At 41.2% G+C, this 18921-nt stretch overlaps 1 protein-coding gene across 1 annotated transcript in view; it reads left to right on the top strand.

The window, feature by feature from the left end:
- Positions 1 to 18921, top strand: part of LOC122794026 (ryanodine receptor 1-like) — a 2146276-nt gene that overhangs the window by 1456890 nt on the left and 670465 nt on the right. Inside the window, 2 exon segments of the mRNA XM_044062140.1 lie at positions 9750 to 9842; positions 18857 to 18871. Of these exon segments, the coding sequence (XP_043918075.1) occupies positions 9750 to 9842; positions 18857 to 18871 (108 nt within the window).

Here is an 18921-nt window from a genome sequence, read left to right on the forward strand (position 1 = left end):
GGTCACCAGAGGGGGATGTTCCATCCTCTCTTTATAGCAAAGCATTCCTCTGAGTGATTTACTGTTTTTATATGTAAACTTCGGCCTATCACCTGCTATCTTACTGACCTGATCATCTCTACCTAGAATATGCCAATTTCTATACAGTATATTCTTAATCAGATGTGTATCTGTCAAATGTGTCATGTTATAGCTCATAACGTGTGTGCCACCTGTCCTTTTCTCAGAGGTCAGATTATCTCTAGCCAGACTGGAGAAGTATGGATGTTAAGTTGTCAATCTCGCCTTCATTCTTGCTTGATGGGTTCGGAGCCGACTCGGCACTTGCTTTAGCTCGAGAACTCCTTTTACCAGCTCGAGGCAGCCCCATATCCCATGATGCAAGGCAGTAAGTACCCAGATCTTGTTGGAGGTCTTCTTTTTACCAGCTCCTGGTAAGTTGTTTCACTTTGTGATTTTCAAGCCCCTTTTCAGTCAAAAACTAAATTTTTCATAGTTTAAATTTAATTTCTATCACTTGCTGACAGAAATTCCCTGTCTGTTTTAATTTTTTCTTAGTTATTCCCTATCCCATCCCCTGTTAGGGTGTATGTGTTGGTGTTTTATACAATACCTTTTGGTATTTTGTGTAATTTAATTTATTTTGACTGGTGTGTGTGTGTATTGTGTGTCGGCACCATGTCAAAGGAGAGGGTGACTTGTGCTGTCAGAAAATGTCTCTGACAGACGGTCACACTGCCTGTATTGTCTGGGCCCTCTTCACCTGCAGGACTCCTTCAGCCAGAGAGTCCTGCAGGAGAGACATAACAAACTGGTTCTTAGGGGCCTTCTTAAGCGGAGGGCTCTCCAAACCAGCAAGAGTTTCCAAGGCCCAGGCTTCTGTTTCTAAGCCGGCTATCGGTGCCCGACACCCATGTGGCACAGGTGTCGGCTCTGTCGGCTCCGAGAAGTCTGCGCCGACAGGATCTGTAGCGATGGCTCGCTCCAGGAAGAGGTCGAGGTCTCCTTCCTTGGAGCCGATACTCTTCACCTCTCGGAGCCATCGATCTTCAAGGTCATCCAGGTTGTCAGACCATGACCTAGAGAGTGGTCAGCAGATTGCTCAAGTCACAGGTACTGGCCCAAATGCTTCACAGTCCGTCTCAGCAGACGACTGTTGGTCCACACCCGTTACAGTTCCTCCTTCAACTCTACCCCAGAGCTTGGAGTTGGAGTCTTCGGCATGGTTACTGCTACGGCTGGAGGACGGATACCCCTTCTGTTCCTTCAGCCTCTACTCTTATCTCCTCTTCCTTAGAGCCATGGTCTCCTCCGAGGGGTGAGTGGCATCGGACCCTTGTCGGAGCCTCGGCCTGGTGAGCTCGGCTCCGACATCTGCCTCGGATGCTTCCCTTCGGTGGTCCCTGGAGTTCCTAGCTCGGTTCTCTCGACCTGCCTGGGAGGATGATGAAGAGTGTACTGGCCACTGGTATCAGTCAGCAGTCTCTTCCCGTAGCTCCTCCCTCTATTGTACCTGTTGACATCTCTGCCACTTCTCTTGCTACAGGACCCAGAGATCCTCCGCCTCAGGTTTCCCCATTGAGGATTCTCCTGATGTTTCGGGAGATCCTCCTAGGAAGAGGACTTGTAAGAGGAAGCATGTAGACAGTCTGTCACGCGGATACTGACTTTGATGAGTCAGAGGGATCCCTAGATCCCCTCTGAGGATGTCTCCTTTTCAGACATCCTAGAACTTCTGAAACAGAGGGAAACTGGCCCACCAACAATCCCTCTGAGGATGAGTCAGTATACCTAGAGGCGTTTGGATCTCGCCCTCCACCTCCTGGGTGTCTCACCCCTTATGCAGGTTATTGCATGGACAGCTCCTGACTCTGTAGAGCCAGTCCCTAGGAGGCCTTCTAAATTTATCACTGCCCTAGTGACAAACAATTCCTTACCAAGGGTGTCCCGCTGATGCCATGGTGGTGGCTGCCACCAAAAGGAACTTGCAGATCCTTCCCATCCTCAAGGACTCTAGGACCATGGATAGGCTGAATTATCTTTGTCACTTCACCAGACTCCAGAGATATCCTGAAGGAGCTGGGAGAAGTAGTTCAGGATCCTACAGCTGCAGGGGCTCAAGAAAAGATCTAGGAACCCTCAATTCCATTGCTAACTCCGCTAATATCTTATGCTGCGGATGGCACAGGTGTGGCTCTTAGACGCCAAGCCTGGATCCTTCACAAATTCTCCCTTTGATGGGTCAGCTTTGTTTGGCCCTCAGGTGAAGGAGACCTTGACCAGGTGTGAGCAGGACGGCAAGACTCTTTCTGCTGTTGGAGTCCGTTTTTCTAGGCCTTATCCCAAGGGACAGAAGGTAGAGGCAGAGAAGAACCAGGGAAACAGGGAGCCTCTCTCTGATAAGCCCTTTCAGCATCCCTGAGATGGGAGGCAGTCGGGGAAGATTATCACTGTACCCAGAAGCCTGGCATTCCCTCACTCAAGACAGATGGGTACAGTCGATCATATCCAAGGGTTACATAATTCCTTTCGAGGAAAGTCCTTCCCTCAAGTTCCCTTCCAGATGTACCACCGGGTCTAAGGGACATTGCAGAGTTAAAAACTACTGCAAAAAGAGCCATTCAGCCAGTTACAATAGACCATTCAGAGCAAGGTTCTTTTGGTCCCCAAAAGACGGGAGACTGGAGACCAATATTGGATCTCAGCAGACTCAACAAGTCTGTCAGGAAGACAAGATAATGGTCACTCTTCAGTCAATTCTGCCCTTCTTACAGAAGGACAACTGATGTGCCTACTAGATCAGGATCGATACTCATCATCAAAAAAAAATTCACTTCCAGGAGATTTCTTCGCGCTAGTTCAGAGCCCTGCCCTTTGGTCTCACTACAGCCCCCAGAGTGTTCACCAAATGCACTCACCTGAGGGATTCCAGGTGTTTCACTGGCTCCTGTCAGCCACCACCAGGCATCAGCTTAGTTCTCATTTGGGCATCTCAGTCAACTTCAAAAGTCATCCGCCAGTCTATTACCTTCATAAAACTTAAACACTGTTCGGATGTCAGCTACCCTTACAGAACAAAGAGTTTCAGACATTCAGACATCATTCTGGCCAGCAAGAAAGTTCAGGCCAGAATGGTTCTAAAGGTATTAGGTCTCATGGCTGTCCTTCAGTGGATGCTGTTCACACAGTGGTCATACCAGCAACCAGATTCTGGTGACACAAACATGCAAAGAACATCTTGCTTGGTGGATCACATCGCCTCAGTTCACCAAGGCAGGTGCTTTGCACCTCCGCCCCGATAGCCACTGTCACCACGGATGCCTCCCTGATCGGGTGGGGGTCATTATCAGGGCAGGATGGTTCATGAGTACCATCTGCACATAAATGTCCTGGAGATGAGAGCAGTGCTTTAAGCCCTCAACGACTTTCTTCCAGTCCACACAGACAACATGTCTGTAGTTTGGTATATCAACAAACAGGGCGGAACCACAGACTATGGCAATGGGCGATCTCCTCTCATCGGTTTCTGGTAGCATGGGAAAACCAACATTATAGCGGACAGATTGAGCAGAGCTATTCTCATGCCTCACGAGTGGTCTCTCAAGCAATCCATAGCGGAAGAGATTTTAAAACAGCAAATGTCCAGACTTCTTCAGCCTCTTCCTCTATCAGGCCATCCCCGCTCAGAGACTCTGACCCAGGATTGGCCCCAGGGACTTCTTTATGCCTTCCTCCTTTTCCTCTGATCCCTCAGGTGATCCAGAAAGCTACCGCTTTGAGAGCCAAATTGATTCTCATTGCCCTTACTGGCGTTTGGTTCCCTCCATCATCACCTTTCATCTGGACCCAGTGCCAGATCTACTGATTCACCAATCCGGTCAGCTGCACCTGTCAATCCCTTCTCTCAACCTCACAGCATGGTTGCTCCACTTCTTTGATCTCTAACCCAGTTAGAGATATCATATTCACTAAAATCCTCTACCAGGAGGATTTACACAAGCAAATGGAAACGCTCTTATTGGGCTAAGGCCCAAAATATTGATCCTTTTACTGCCCCTGTTCAGGCAGTTCTGGACTTCTTAGCAGAGATTTTTCATGCAGGCTCCTCTTCTTCCACAGTCAGAGTTCAGTTGGCTGCTATTTCCAATTTTCATGTCGGGATAGCAGATCATAATATTATGTCCCATAGGCTCTGCAGGGCCTTCTTGAAAGGAATTTTCCTACTAAAGCCTCCAATCAGGAATCCTCCTCCTCAGTGGGATCTAAATTTAGTGCTGACATCCTTGATTCTTCCGCACTCAGAGTCAGCAGTTTGTTGTTCCCTAAAATATCTTTCTTGGAGTACGTTGTTCCTAGTGGCTATTACATCTGCCAGGAGGGTGTCTGAACTTCATGCTCTATTTGATTTTTCACAAAGACAGAGTATCTTTGAGAACTAATCCATCCTTTTACCTAAGGTAACTTCAAAAACAATCTGAATCAATCCATTGATCTCCTGTATTTTTTCCTAACTATTCAGATAGAGCTGAACAAAAGTTACATTATCTAGCTTAGATATTATTTGGACAGAACAAAAAATTTAGAAAATCTGATCAACTTTTTTTCCTAGATAATAAAAAGGCCTTCCTGTTTCTAAAGTGACTTTGTCCAGATGGCTTGTCATCACTGAAATTTATACGATCAGGGGAAAACAGCTGTGCTCAAAACCTAAAGCACATTCAACTAGGAGTTTAGCTACTTCTACAGCTTTTCAAGCTAGACTGCCTTTGGACACTATTTGTGCAGCCACTTGGGCACTCCTCACACTTTTGTTTCCCATTACAAATTGGACTTGGCCTCCACACAGAGCCAGTTTTGGCTCTACAGTCCTCAAGAGTTTGTTCCATTGAGCCACCCAGGATAGAGGTGCTAGGATCAAGCAGAATGAGATTGACAACAGACCTTGTATAAGAAACTATTATGCTAAAGACCATTCAGACCTGGTCCTTTTTCCATCTGTAAGTTTCTTCTTCCTTTGGGAAGTATTTTATGCTTGGTGTTATTGCCCTTTGTCAACAAACGAGATCTGGGTACTTACTGCCTTGCATCATGGGATATGGGGCTGCCTCGAGCTGGTAAAAGGAGTTCTCGAGCTAAAGCAAGTGAAGTCGGGAGCCGAGGATAACCCATCAAGCAAGAAAGAAGGCGAGAGAAGACAACTAACATGGAACGTTATGGTAGGTACATAACTTCTTATTTCCCTATATTGTCTATCTGACTTTTGGCTGTTTGACAAGCCTCCTCTATCTCTTCTTTGGGGTGACCTCTCACTGCAAACTCATCCCTCAAAGTTGCCAAACTGGTCTCAAAATCCTGGTTCCTGGCATGTAACCTAGACATGCAAACAGCCTGCTTCTTAACAACATTCTTAAAGATGTGGGGTGGATGCATACTTGTATGGTGAACATAACTGTTACGGTAACATTCCTTCCTATGCAGGCTAGTGTATATCTTTCCAGTTGTTGTTTCCCTTATTTGCCATCTACTGCCATGCCTGGATGCAATTATGTAACTTTCCAGAAGGCTTCAATATGTCCTTTGTTAATGCTCCTTTTGATGATGAAAGTAAAGCTCACCAGGAGCAAGCAGGAAGGGATGATCCTGTATGCTTTTGGAATCCACTTTCCCACCCTGCAAAGGACCTCAGAGGAAGAAGCAGGCTGCAAAATCAAGGATTTTGCAGTCCTTTCAATGAAAAACCCTATCAGTGTTCCTGAAAGGTTACCCAAGTGCTGCAATATGGAGGCAGTCAGGAGGCACTTATCCCAACACCCTCAAGCTTGGCAGGCAATCAAACAAGATTCACGGGTGCTGAGGATAATCACCAGAGGTTACACCATTCCCTTTGTTTCCAATCCACAGAAAAACAGGAGGAGTCTGGACGACCCGCACAGGCAAATGAAATTTGCAGCAGCAAAAGTAAAAAAACTGCTATTAACAAGAGTCATCCAACAGGTCCCCAAAAACTAGTCAGGATCCAGAGCCTATTCCAGGTTCTTTTTAGTTCCAATGAAAACAAGGAACCTCAAGCCAATCTTGGACCTAAGCCATCTCAATCAGTTTGTGAAACAGACAAAATTCCAGATGGTCATGTTTCAATCTGTTCTACCTCTTCTGGGAAAGGATAATTGGATGTTCTCAGTAGATCTCGAAGATGCCTACTATCATGTCAAGACATCTAGGCAGTCCTGGAGATCTCCCCACTTCCAGCTATGAGCCAAAGATTTTCAGTTCAGGGCACTACCCTTTGGTCTCACCACAGTTCGCTGGGTATTCACCAAATACATGGCAGTGATAGCAGCACCTCTCAGGCTGTTGGGTTCTGGATGTTCCCATATTTTGACAATTGGTTCCTCACCACACCAACCAGGTGTCTGTTGGTCTGGCAGAGATGGCTTTCTCCACCTAGCCCCACAGTTGGGGATTTTAGTCAACCATACAAAGAAGGGGTTAATACAGATGCAGCAGATGGTGTTTATTGAATGCTTCCTGGATATGAATTGTCAGATAGCCAAACTCCCACAATCTATAATATCGTCCCTGCTTCAAGTAGCTCCTCATGTCCTTCAACACCCCTCCCCTCCTCCAAGACTTATTCTCAGGCTATTGGGCTTAATGGCTTCTTAGACCACTTTGGTCCCTCAAACAAAATATTATATGAGAGTTCTTCAATGGTCCCTGTCAGTAAAATGGTCTCTAATGTCTCACCTACTACATGCACAGATTTGACCAAAACAATTCACAGGAATCACATCAGTTGATGGTTGACCTTCCCAGTGGTTTCAGATAATCAACTCTTCAATAGCAACAGTAACCACAGTCACTTCCCTTCTGGGGTGAGGCATTTCAAAGGGAAGCATTTCCAGGTTCTTGATCACCAATGGAGGACAGTCTTCTCATCAATGATTTGGAGATGAGGGCAGTCCTCCTAGTGTTGCAAACCTTTCAGGACTCCCTGAGGGTATGATCTCCATGCAGGCAGACTACATAGTGTTAGCTTAGCATGTTAACAAGCAGAGAGGAACCTAATCATGTCCACTTTGTCAGGAAGCCATGAGAGTGTGGCACTGGGTTATGTCTTCCCACTGGTTTCTTATTGCAACATACATTCTGGGGACTTCCAGTGCTCTAGCAGTCAAATTGTGCAGATCTGTTTGTCTTCCTCATGAGTGGTCCCTCAGTCAGACAGTGGGCACACAAATCTTCAGTCACTGGAGACAGCTTTGCTGTGATCTTTTTGCTTCGTACCTGAACGACAAGTGCAGCTGTTACTTTGCCCTTACCCCGCCACAGGGTCAAACACTGAGAGATGCTGTAGTCTGCAGGTGGACCCCAGGCCTCCTTTTTGCCTTTCCTCCCATTCCCCTTAAAATGAAATTTCTTCAGAAAGCCAAAAGATACAAGGCCAGAGTAAACCTCATTGCCCCTTTTTGGCCCCAGCAAGTTTGGTTTCCCTTCCTCTCGCCTCAACTTGTACATCCACCCTGGCTGTTGAACAGTCATTAGATTTCTATGTCATCCATAAGGGCATCCTCACTGAGACCTGAAATCTTGAAATTAACTGCGTGGTTCCTCCAATTCTAAAACTGGCCAGATATCCCAGGCTTTTCACTCCAGTGCTCCACATTCTATCTTTCTCACAAAATCCACATATTAAAAATTTTTATCAAGGCAAATGGGAAAGGTTTACCATATGGGCCTCTTCCAAGGGAATAGATCCCTTTTCAGCACCTCTTCCAGCCATTATGGACTTTTTATCAGACCTTTTCCTAAAAGGATCCAACTTCTCAACCATCAAGGTAGAGTTAGCATCCATTTCAAATTTTTTGCATTGGCAGAATCAAACTCTTATTGCTTCCCTACAAATTTCAAAAGCCTTTCTGAAGATAACCTTCCTTTTAAGACCTCTATTAAGCTACTGGTTCCCCCTTGGGGCATTACTATCATACTTCAGGCTTTAACTCAAGCCCCTTTCAAGCCTGCAGTTACAGTAGACTTAAAATGTCTTTCTTGGAAAACTTTCTGCTGGCTGTTAGTTCTGCAAGGAGAATTTCAGAATTGCAAACACTATTGTATAAATCTCCATATATGATCTCCATGCGAACAGGGTATCTTTGAGAACAAATCTTAACTTTCTTCCAAAGGTGGTATCTGAAATGAACCTCAGTCAGACTATCAGTCTGCCACTATTCTTACAGAAATTTTCTAACAAAGAACAGTGTACTTTGCACTTACTAGATGTTCATCGACAACTCAGGTTTTATTTACACAGGACTAAGGATATTAGAAAATCTGATCAGCTTTTTATTGATCTATCTACTGTAAAAAATGGTCAAAGTGTATCAAAAGTCACTCTATCTAGGTGGCTTTCTGACTGTATTATGTTTGCGCACAAACACTTGGGACTATCTTTGTGCAGAAAATCTTGGGACTGTCTTTACCTAACAAACCAAAAGGTCATTCCACCAGGGCAGTAGCTGTACCTACTCCTTTTGTGGGTAGATTTACTATTGCCAAACTTTGTGCTCCAGCTACATGATCTACTGTTCACCACTTTTGTGTCTCACTGCAAGCTAGATGTACAGTCTAGATCCCCTACAACCTTTGCCTCCATCATTCTCAGAAACGTCCTTTCTTGTTACCACCCAGGTATTTTGGCATCTTAGGAATCTGCCTAAAAGTTGAATTGGATGAAGACAGATAACAGTGGATATGAACGGTACAGACTTACATAATGTTACATCCATGTTGTCTTATTTTCATCCAGTTCAGCAGTCCCTCCCTCCATTCCCCAGCCTAAATTGCTCCCTTTCACTCCTTTTGAACAGTTAGACATGACCAAGGACCTTGTCCTCGGACAACCTGGTTATTGCTGTTCCTCATATTATTGCCATCCCTCATAGTCCAGCATGTAGTCAAGCCTATATATACTGATTGTTAGATAATTTTCTGGTTATGAGTAGGCAAATTCGATCTGAGGTATTTTGGAGTAACATAGGGAATTATGAGTACGGAAGGAATCAGACCTCCAGATACAAAGCTTCTGAATGGAGTTTATGTTGGATCTGATAACCCAAAGGATAAACCAGACAAAAACAAGGCAAGACAGATCTAATGTTATGGTAAGTGCATAATTTTCATTTTTAACAGTGTAAATTGCAACTTTATCATCTGCAGTACAGCTGCCCATCAACTGCAATGCTAAACTGAGGATAGGATGTTACATACCATCAAAATATTGACCATTTCAGTGACCTGAACTCATTCAGTTTTTATTTCTTCAAATCTTAATTTCTTCATGTCTCATATCCCCAGTCTTTGAAGTCTAAACCCATTCACTGGTGACCCATTGTGAGTCAAAGCCAGCTTATGAAAATCTGATCACACCTTCCAAAAATGGTATCAGCAAACTGCTGAGAAGACGAAAGACATTTAACACTGGCAGTACATGTAGTGCTTGTTGCTTCTCCTAACTCAGGAAAATGTGTCAAAGATTATGTGCTCCTTTGGGACTACTGTCACTCTCCGGCAAATGTCTCTTTATGGTTCTTATCAGTCAAATATTCTTAGTCACTTTTCATTTCTAGTGCTTGACCTTTCTTTATTGGTGTACTGTAAGCTAGATGGAAAACAGCTGTTACTGTGATTAAATTTTAGTTTGATTATTAAAGAAATTCATCTTTTTTTTCTGTGTCTTCTTCACTCTGCAGAACTTCAAGAGGGAAGAACAGAACTTTGTGGTCCAGAATGAAATTAACAATATGTCTTTCCTGACAGCAGACAGCAAAAGCAAAATGTCAAAGGTAAATGTAACCAGTTTTCTCATTTACACATTTACAAATGCTAAAAAGAAACACTAGATAACATTGCATGAAACTATACATAAAGAAATCTAGAGACACAGAAGACAAGTTGTCATGGAGTCCATCTTTGCCTTAAGTTGCTACCCTACATCTGACCTGCTGCAATAATAGAGTTTAGGTATTGGAACATACAGTCTTTGTCACCTTTTTTTTTATATTCACCATCTCCATCTTCCTTTTCAGACTTGCTAAGGCCATGCATATATCCCTTCTTACCCAGAATGTGGGTATCATCTTAGTTGTTCTGCTACATGAACTTTTAAAATTATTCCTTTTAAGATTGTACTAATTAGCCAAGATTTGCTTTCCTATTTCTGTCCCAATCATGCTCCTTTATTGGCTGGTTTATTTAAACAGAGCATATCTTTGCTTTCCCCATTGTGATGGAGTTTTGGGGAATTTATTCACAATAAAACAAAAAAAAAAATTCACAGCTACAGAGAGTGGAACAAACAGAATGATAGTCATATGTTGATAGATTTTCTAATTAATTGACTGTTTCCAATAGAGGATGATATATGTTTCTGCTAGGATGTATTAAATATGACGGTTCCATTTCATAATTGTTGTTAAATAAAGTTCATTGCAGGCTGCTAGGGGAGAAATGCTTATTTGAGCACATATACTTCTGGGGAAGGAGACTTAAGTCTCTCCATCCCACTCTTATTTGCAGCTAATCCTTAAAAATCTAGTTCTCCATTCCCTTTGCTGTCATCTGTTTAATGTTTCATAAACCCATTTTTTCTGTGTGATTTTTGCCTCATGCCTGTAAATCATGAAGTCTGTGCCTATGGGTCTTGAACACATACGTTCCTAGTCTAGTACTGACTCCACTATGGAAGAACAAGAACCATTCAGGCAGTGGTGGAGGTTGTTTATATCATCACTGGTATCCCTTGCAATGAGGACGTTCCTATTTAGGCTGTAAATCAGCCCCCTGGTGGCTAACATGAACACCTGTATCACCACAGGGTGTCCAAGGTGCTCCCCACGCATGTGCTTTCTGCCATCTACGTGAAGTGAGAGCTATCAAGCCCTTGCCCTGGTACTGACCACTTAACTTGGCAACAGTTAGCAGACCAGAAACACTTATGTTTATCCGTACCCTTAACTATATGAGTTATATCCCACTGAGGATGTAACAGGTGGACAGTTTCCAAAGCTTAATGACACCTTTCAATCACCCAATTTTTTAACCAGCTCAAGCAGAGATGAAGAAAAAGTGGTTTGGGTGGCAAGCCCTTAGTGCTCCTTTTTCGGGAGGGTTAATACTGCTCCATTGCTAGACAGATAAGTTCCCTTCATGGAAAAATATTCCAATTCTTATTTTTTTATTAAAGAAAGTGAACTTTTTCTAAAAAACTCATTAATTTTAAGCAAGGAAAAGGTGTTTTTATGGGGGTCTATATTGCTAGACCGAAAGATCAGAAGTGCAAATGTATGTACATTGATACATTAAAGTCGAAGTACATACAGAGCAAAACACCTAAAAGGCGAAAACCGGAATGCCGAATGTGTTTCTTAGCCAGCAGCACAGTGGTGGGGATAAGGAAATAAAACCTTTTCCCCACAGTAGTGTGGTCTCGCAGTTGGTATATTTAAGTAGGGTGTGTGGGGGGTGCAGGGGAGCTTGCCCCCCTGCAAAAGCTAATTAATTTAATAGTTTAGTTTAAATTTTACTTACCTGTGTGGCGCTTTCTGATGATGAAACACTTTCGGAGTTCCGGTTTTCGCCCTTTAGGTGTTTCACTCTGTATGTACATCGACCTTTATGTGTCAGTGTGCATACATTCGCTATTTAGTCCTTTTGGGGTTTTAATATAGACCCATTTTTATGGAAAAATAATTTTTTTTAATACTTGTTTCACTGACTGCAACTGCCAGGCTTCCCATGTGATTCAAGCATCTTTTTCGTCTCCACCATGGAAAAAAACCTATCAGTTCCTCAAATCATTCTTCTTTCAGTCATACAAAAAAGAAAAAATTGGCAGCAGCCTTTGCCATTTCAGTGTAATGTATGTGCCTCAGCCAACGATGGATGATTCTGTTTTGGCTATTTTTGGTTCTTCAGATCATTCATCTTTTATATGGCTCGTTCCAAAGTTCAGATACCAAGGACTGGAGGTTAGACATGTCCTCTACAACTATTGGAGAGCCCTTGTTGGGCAAGGCAGACCCCGTCTTCTAGATCTTCGTTGAAGGAACAGGTAATACCCCTCTGCCTTGCCAGACTGGAATGCTTGTTCCCATGGATATTATTCCTGTCACAATTAGGTCTCCTCCTTCAATAATTCATGTCAAAAAGAAGCAAAAAGTTAGACATATGTCTTCTCCTGTCAAAGTTTGTTTAGACAAGAGTGGTGATTATTTGGGCTTATGTCAGGGTTTGGTTCAGACTCTTGACTCTTCCAGTTCTGGTGTCTCTGGTAAAAGAAAAAGAGATTCTTCATTGTCTGAGGATGTTCAGGATTTTGAACAACAAAATGATTGTGAAGGGACAGCTTCTTTTTTTTTCTCCTCAGATTTCTGATTCCAGAAAAAGTGTTCCTTCTGACAGTCTGTTGAAAGGATTTTCTTTTTCTTAAGCAATTTCCAGAGTGGCTCAATTGTTTAAATGGGAACATAATGATCTACTATTTCCAAAGAAATATGATTTATTGCTACTGGAATTTCCTGAACCTACTCCAGTCCCTTCTGTTCTTCCAACACTGGAGGATGTATTTACTATAGCATATAGCTTGTTGGATATCCAACCTCCTGACCTCAAGAAACAGATATCTTGTATGAAATTCCTCAACCTTATAACTTTTTATATTCTAAGCCCAGATAAGACCCAGCAGTGATTTCATTAGTAAACCCAGTTGCTGGTAAACATCTGGTTAAAACCAGTCCTTCACCCTCTGACTAGAAAGGGAAGTCTTTTTAAAGGTTAGGGGGAAAAGGCACATTCTTACACAATACTTATTTCTAGAATTGTCAGTTGTCATGCTGATAAGTTCAAGTTTAAGTTTGCCTCTTATGAGAATATGAGGAACATTATGACATCTAGTCTGCCATATGAGGAAGAAGCATCTTTGTGTAATCTTATTGCTTCTGTATTTCAAGCGAACACTCATTCTTTAAAACATGCTTATGATTCAACTGATGCCACTTCCAGAACTGCTGCTACTAGAATGGACCCACAGGTTCATAGGTGTATACAAGGCTAACAACCACTCATGCCCTTATAAGCCTAGCCATGTAAGCCAAATGTGACCCACAAATTTGATTTATATAGAGGGTGATTTATTAACTGCTCCTGTCCATCAGAGACATAGGCACCAGACCAGGGGAAAATTTTCAGTTACACATCCATTGGTCCAAGTTCTTGTTTAATAGGGTTTGGGAGGAACTCCATTTTGCATGGTTAGGGAGCCTGTTCCAGGTTATGATGAACTTTGCTTGGTTGCATATTCAAAACCTTACTGATGGTGTTAAAGCTGAAATTTTCAATTCTCTCCTAAACCGAGAATTAGTCTTTGGACCATCTGCCACAGACAGATGTAAGCTGATTCTAGGAATTTAACAGATTTTCAACCTTTCTTCTCCAAATTATTCAAGAGGTTTTATGCTAGCTGTGCAGATTTTTTCAAAAAAAAAAATAAGCAGTTACAGAAAAGTGCTGGCAAGCAGACTTTAAGAAAGCAGTGGCAGAGAGGTTCCAAGAAGAAAGGAGGTGGTGCCCGCCAGAATAAAAGGCAGTATAACAAGTCTGAATTACTACCTTTCAAGCCTCCTAGAAAACAGGTGGCTTCTCCTTGGGATCTCAGTTTTGTCTTGGAAATTTAACTCCGCTCATCAGGCTGACATGAGATTCTTAATATGGAAAACAGTTTTGTTGATTGCTCTGACTTCTGCAAGAAGAGTGTCTGAGTTGCAAGCTGTTATGGTGAGTTAGCCTTATCTCATTCTTCATAAAGATAGGGTTTCTTTAAGAACTAATCCTTCCTTTATGTCTAAACTGGTATCCAAGCTTAGTTTGAGTAAAGCTATCAATCTCCCTGTCTTCTTTCCAGAAACCAAGAACAAGGGAGAAAGGATACTCCATACTTTGATGTCCACAGACAACTCAAATGTTATCTTGACAGAGCTAAAATTTTCAGAATCTGTGGTCAGTTGTTCATTTCTTATGAAGGTAACAAGAAAGAACAACCTGTGTCAAAGCAGACAAATGACTGTCATATGCTAATAATCTTTGTTATACCTCCCATAGCAAGGCAATTTTGGGCGGGGTCAGTGTTTGTTCTACCAGGGCCTTCGCTTCATCTGTGGATTTTTGGAAAGGGTTGGATTCAAGAAGTAGTTTAGAAGCAACACCTTGATCCTCTGTGCACACTTTTGCAAACCATTACAAAGTTGATTCATTCTTCAGTTCTAGATCAAGTTTTGCTAGGGCCATTTTCCAGGGGCTCCTGGACCATTCTCCTTCCAACTCCCAAATGTAGTAAGATAAAGTAAGCTGCACATGTAGCTATGGCTACTGCTGCAGTGATCAATATGGTTAACATGGTATAGTTGTGTAAGTAAACTTACTATAATGATTGATGTTCGAATGATCACTGCTGTGGTAGGTGCTCCCTCCATTCCCCTGTTTTTGTAAGTTTTTCTTGCCAGCAGGAGGACCTTTATGCTTTTTTTCCTAGAGCTAACCTTTTTAGGCTGTAGCCACCCTTTCTTAGTTGGTATGAAAACTCTGAAGATCTTGGCACCCAGCCACACATTTTCTTCAGCTCTGCTCAAGCTGTTTAATGGTTTGGGCATGTGGAAGGTGCCGTTAAAACTTTGGAAGCTGTCCTTAATCTGATATAACCCATATAGCTAAGACTACTGCAGCACTGATCATTCAAACATCTACTGTTATGGTAAGTTTACTTACACCCTTGTACTTTCTTTCACCCAGAATGGGCAAGTCAGCATTGGCTGCTTACCTCCGATCTCCCCCACCCAGCTGTTCTACCATCAGAGCTGCAACTCACTTCTTGTCTTTCCTATACACCACCAAGTTGATGATTTTCTTAAACCCATACTTCCTAAGATAGGGAATACCAAAGGTGCACAACCCTACCAATGAAGACAAACCTCATTTCAGTTTAACTGCAGAAATATGCAACAAGTTTAACATCTAAGAAAATATTCTATATCTGGATCTTGTATATGGTCTCATCTCCCAGCCCTCCTTCTTCCGTAATAGCTTGAATAGTATATGGCAGAGTCAAAAAAAAATATTTACTGATGAAATCATGAGCTCATATATAAACAAAATACATGTTATTGTTTGCCAGCTGAAAACTTTGTGACACTAAACACTAAGCATGTAAGCTTGGTTTAGTCAAAGTTTATTATGTACTTGTTTAGTAGATTAAATTAATTATGCTCTGTGGTCAAATAGCTGTTATTTCTCCCAGTAGGATCTCATCCTTCATGGAGAATAAGTAGAAAAAGAGATCATGAGAGGACGGAAAGTTAGCAGGTATTAGGGATGTAATGAACATGATGTGGACACAGACACACATACACACACACACACATATATGTGTGTGTGTGTGTGTGTGTGTGTGTGTGTGTGTGTGTGTGTGTGTGTGTGTGTGTGTGTGTGTGTGTATTTGTGTATTATATTGCAATGATCGAATGAGTCTTCCTCAGCTTTAGAGTGAACTCCAGCTCTGAAAAACTAGTTTATCTGTGCAAAAAAACAAAGATCCACTATGAAAACGAGGAGTCTCAAGATGCCAACAGACTATATTGCTGAAACACCAAAAGAGTGAAAACTCAAATTGTAAGCATTTTTGTAGGGAGTATCAAGCCCTATGTGCCCCCCATTGTGGGGAAAAACCTCCCCCCAAACTTCTATATACCAACTTCACAACCTCCCCAAAAAAAAAAAAGAATCAGTGCCAGCACATACCTAGAAAGCACACCTCCAGGGATTTCCTGTGTAGTGTTTCTCAGTATGTTGTGATTGTAACACTTGGAGAATCTATTCTTCATTACCTGTAGATATACTACTTAACAAAATGTTTATTGTCTTTGCTGGTACTTTAGGTGATAAGAATTATTTACACTATGTTACAGAGCATAGCAGAAATTTGTAAATTAAATTATTTTATTGGATTCTATAGGGGTGTTCCTCAACTTTGAGCAGAGTGCACATCGATTAGCCCATAGAAAATCAAAACTTCATGCTTTTACTGCCGTTTTTTAACTCTTGGAAACCAGTGTGCCCTCTCTGTTGTACGGCCACTGAGCTAAGACATCTTTGTAATTTTGCTGCTGATACTTGCTAAATAATTCAGTCTAAATGACATTTCCAATTGCAGTCATTATTCATATTTGGCAACTATTTTACCTTACTGAGATCATAGCGCAGGTGACGTTATAAAGTAAAGGAAGACATTCAGACAAGAATCAACCCACACATACAAATACAATGCCAACAATGAGGAAAAAAGTTTAGAAGAGGGGAATTGTGGTTAAAAATGTGTAATTTAACTTAACTGGTGCAAAAAAGAATCCACTCCATTGTCTGTTAATCAAATAATACTATATTTGTAATATAATAAACCTCTCATTTCTAAAAGCCAAGACTGTTGTGTGCAAAGCTGTATGTATGTCAGGAGACACAAATTTAAGCGTAATCTGCAAATATTCAGAATCCTAGTACTAGTAGGTGTGTGGCTTTTCTAAATTTTGTTTTCCAATCTGTCTTCATAGAAGTTTCATGCCTACTTTAAACATGTCAAAAGTAAGACATCCTCAAACATTTGTATTTCTTCTGAAATGTGCCATTCAGAAAAAACAAAATAAGCTCAAGTAACAAATAAAACTATACCAACATGCCTCTTAAACCATATTTTATATTAATTTAATTTTTATTGCTAAGTCTTCCAACCTGACCTTGCTTAACTACTGTGAATACCCATGTCTATATTTATGTGATGCACTTATTTCTATCTTCAAGCTTACCTTTTTCAAACATCTATAAAGTGAAAATATATTTATATGTTTCGTGTTTGGGATCGAAGTTTCTATTATGCATAGAAATGAGGTATGGATTGATAGTTCTACCCATGATGAGGTAATTCATTTGGTAATTTATCTTGCCTGTTTAGTAGACCTGCCATAACACATTCTCACTGGACTTTTTTCCTTTCTGCTAAATAACATAACACCATGGAATACTGTTAGTCACTGAAAGGAAAGGAGAGATAAAAGTAAACTGCAAGCACCTATAAGTAACTGTATACTAATTTAAGCAGATCCTTTGGCATCAAAGGAGATTGCATTCAGTGCCTAAGTATACACTTTGTATAGAGTTTTACATAGCTTAATTAATTAAGTAACTAAGGTTGAAATGCTTCACCAAATCACATCGGCATTTTAATACACTTCAGCAATATAAAGAATTAATTACAGAATGACATGAAGGAGCAAAGTATTCAAATAATTAAGGGTAGTAAGGACTGCAAAAACTATCTTTCCAAAGGTACTGTTTATGAACGTCTTTGCATATAAAGTTGGAAATACACAAGGAACGTAATATGTCCCAGAAAAACAGCACATTAACATCATAATAACATAAATAAATCATCTACTAATCCCTTAGCTAAACAGTTCATTAACTGTTATTCTTTTTTTTTTTTTGTGGAATCTTAAATGTTTGCTGCCATAAATCCGATATATAGGCTCATAGGAGAGTACTAGGCTAATGGCTTATGGACCTTTACAAGCCTAGCCAAATATAACCCAATATATGGCCCCTAGGACAAGAGGATGGCAAGGAGTTGTGCCTGTGCATTGAGTATCTTACACATTGCCCCAGATGTGAATTTGCAATTCCCCATCAGTTGATCTAAACTGTGTTTGAAAGGGGCCAGGGAAGGGTTCTGCTTAATGTTCCAAAGAAGGGGCAATCTCCGAGACACATATCTGTCTCTCCAGCATGTTTTGTGTGAGTCGCTGACTACGCTTAGATCCCTAGATTGGGTGACCCTCATGCTGTTTGATTTGTGGATGTGTAACAGCTCCATCAGATCAAATCTACATATGGCTTTTATCTTCAGAAAACATCTAGATAACAGGGATAGTGCTTTACATTCTCTGGGCATTAAGCAGGGCCATAAATATAAAGGGTTCTCCTCAGAGTGAAAATGCATACATGTTAGAACACATGCATGTAACAGTAATGAGACAGTTAGACAGGGGGTACCTAACTTATGTTACGTAAAGCTGTACATTTAAGCATTGTATCGTTACCTTATAATTTATGCAGTAAGATATCAAGCATTCTGATTAGAGACTACAGTTATTTCCAAGAATATGCAGAATGTATTTCAAAAATGCTTTATCTGAACAGCAGTTTGTTAAGACATTGAAATAAATATATGTTTATGATCCTGGTTCATTTGGTCTTCAGTCCTTTTGAAAGTACCTAGTGGCAAAAGAGTAAATTCCTCATGGAAAACCTTGCATACAGTGTGAAATAATATGCAGTCTAGAAAGCAGCAAGTCAGAACAGGGAGATCTTCTCCCCCAGTTTTATTAAACAAAATTGTCTTTTCATATTTCCATAGTTTCCAGTCCAGTAAAAACGTAAGTAACATGTTTATGTCCATTTGTTGTAGTAAAGGTGACAGAAAGTTATGCAATTATTTGTATCAGATGCATTGTTGTTCACATAAATGTGTTGTTATATTGTTTTATCCTGCAGGTTAAAATTAATTGTGTGCATTGCAGTTCTTTCAAGCACAAGTAGTGTGTTTGTAGTTCATTACAAATGATATAACAAAATGCATTTATACATTGTTACCCACAGAAAATCCTGTTGATTGTGTTGCACTTCAGAAGAACAATATTATAACATCTTGTTTCCTTTCCCTTTTTCTCTTTGTGTACATGTATGTTTGTTGAATATCTAGGCCGGGGATGGACAGGTTAGATATTAATGTGATCCATATTCAGATGTTTATGGTTGATTTGCTCT

This window comes from Protopterus annectens, chromosome 1.part0 (assembly GCF_019279795.1).
Source record: "Protopterus annectens isolate FY-2018-M chromosome 1.part0, PAN1.0, whole genome shotgun sequence".
Lineage (NCBI taxonomy): Eukaryota > Metazoa > Chordata > Ceratodontiformes > Protopteridae > Protopterus > Protopterus annectens.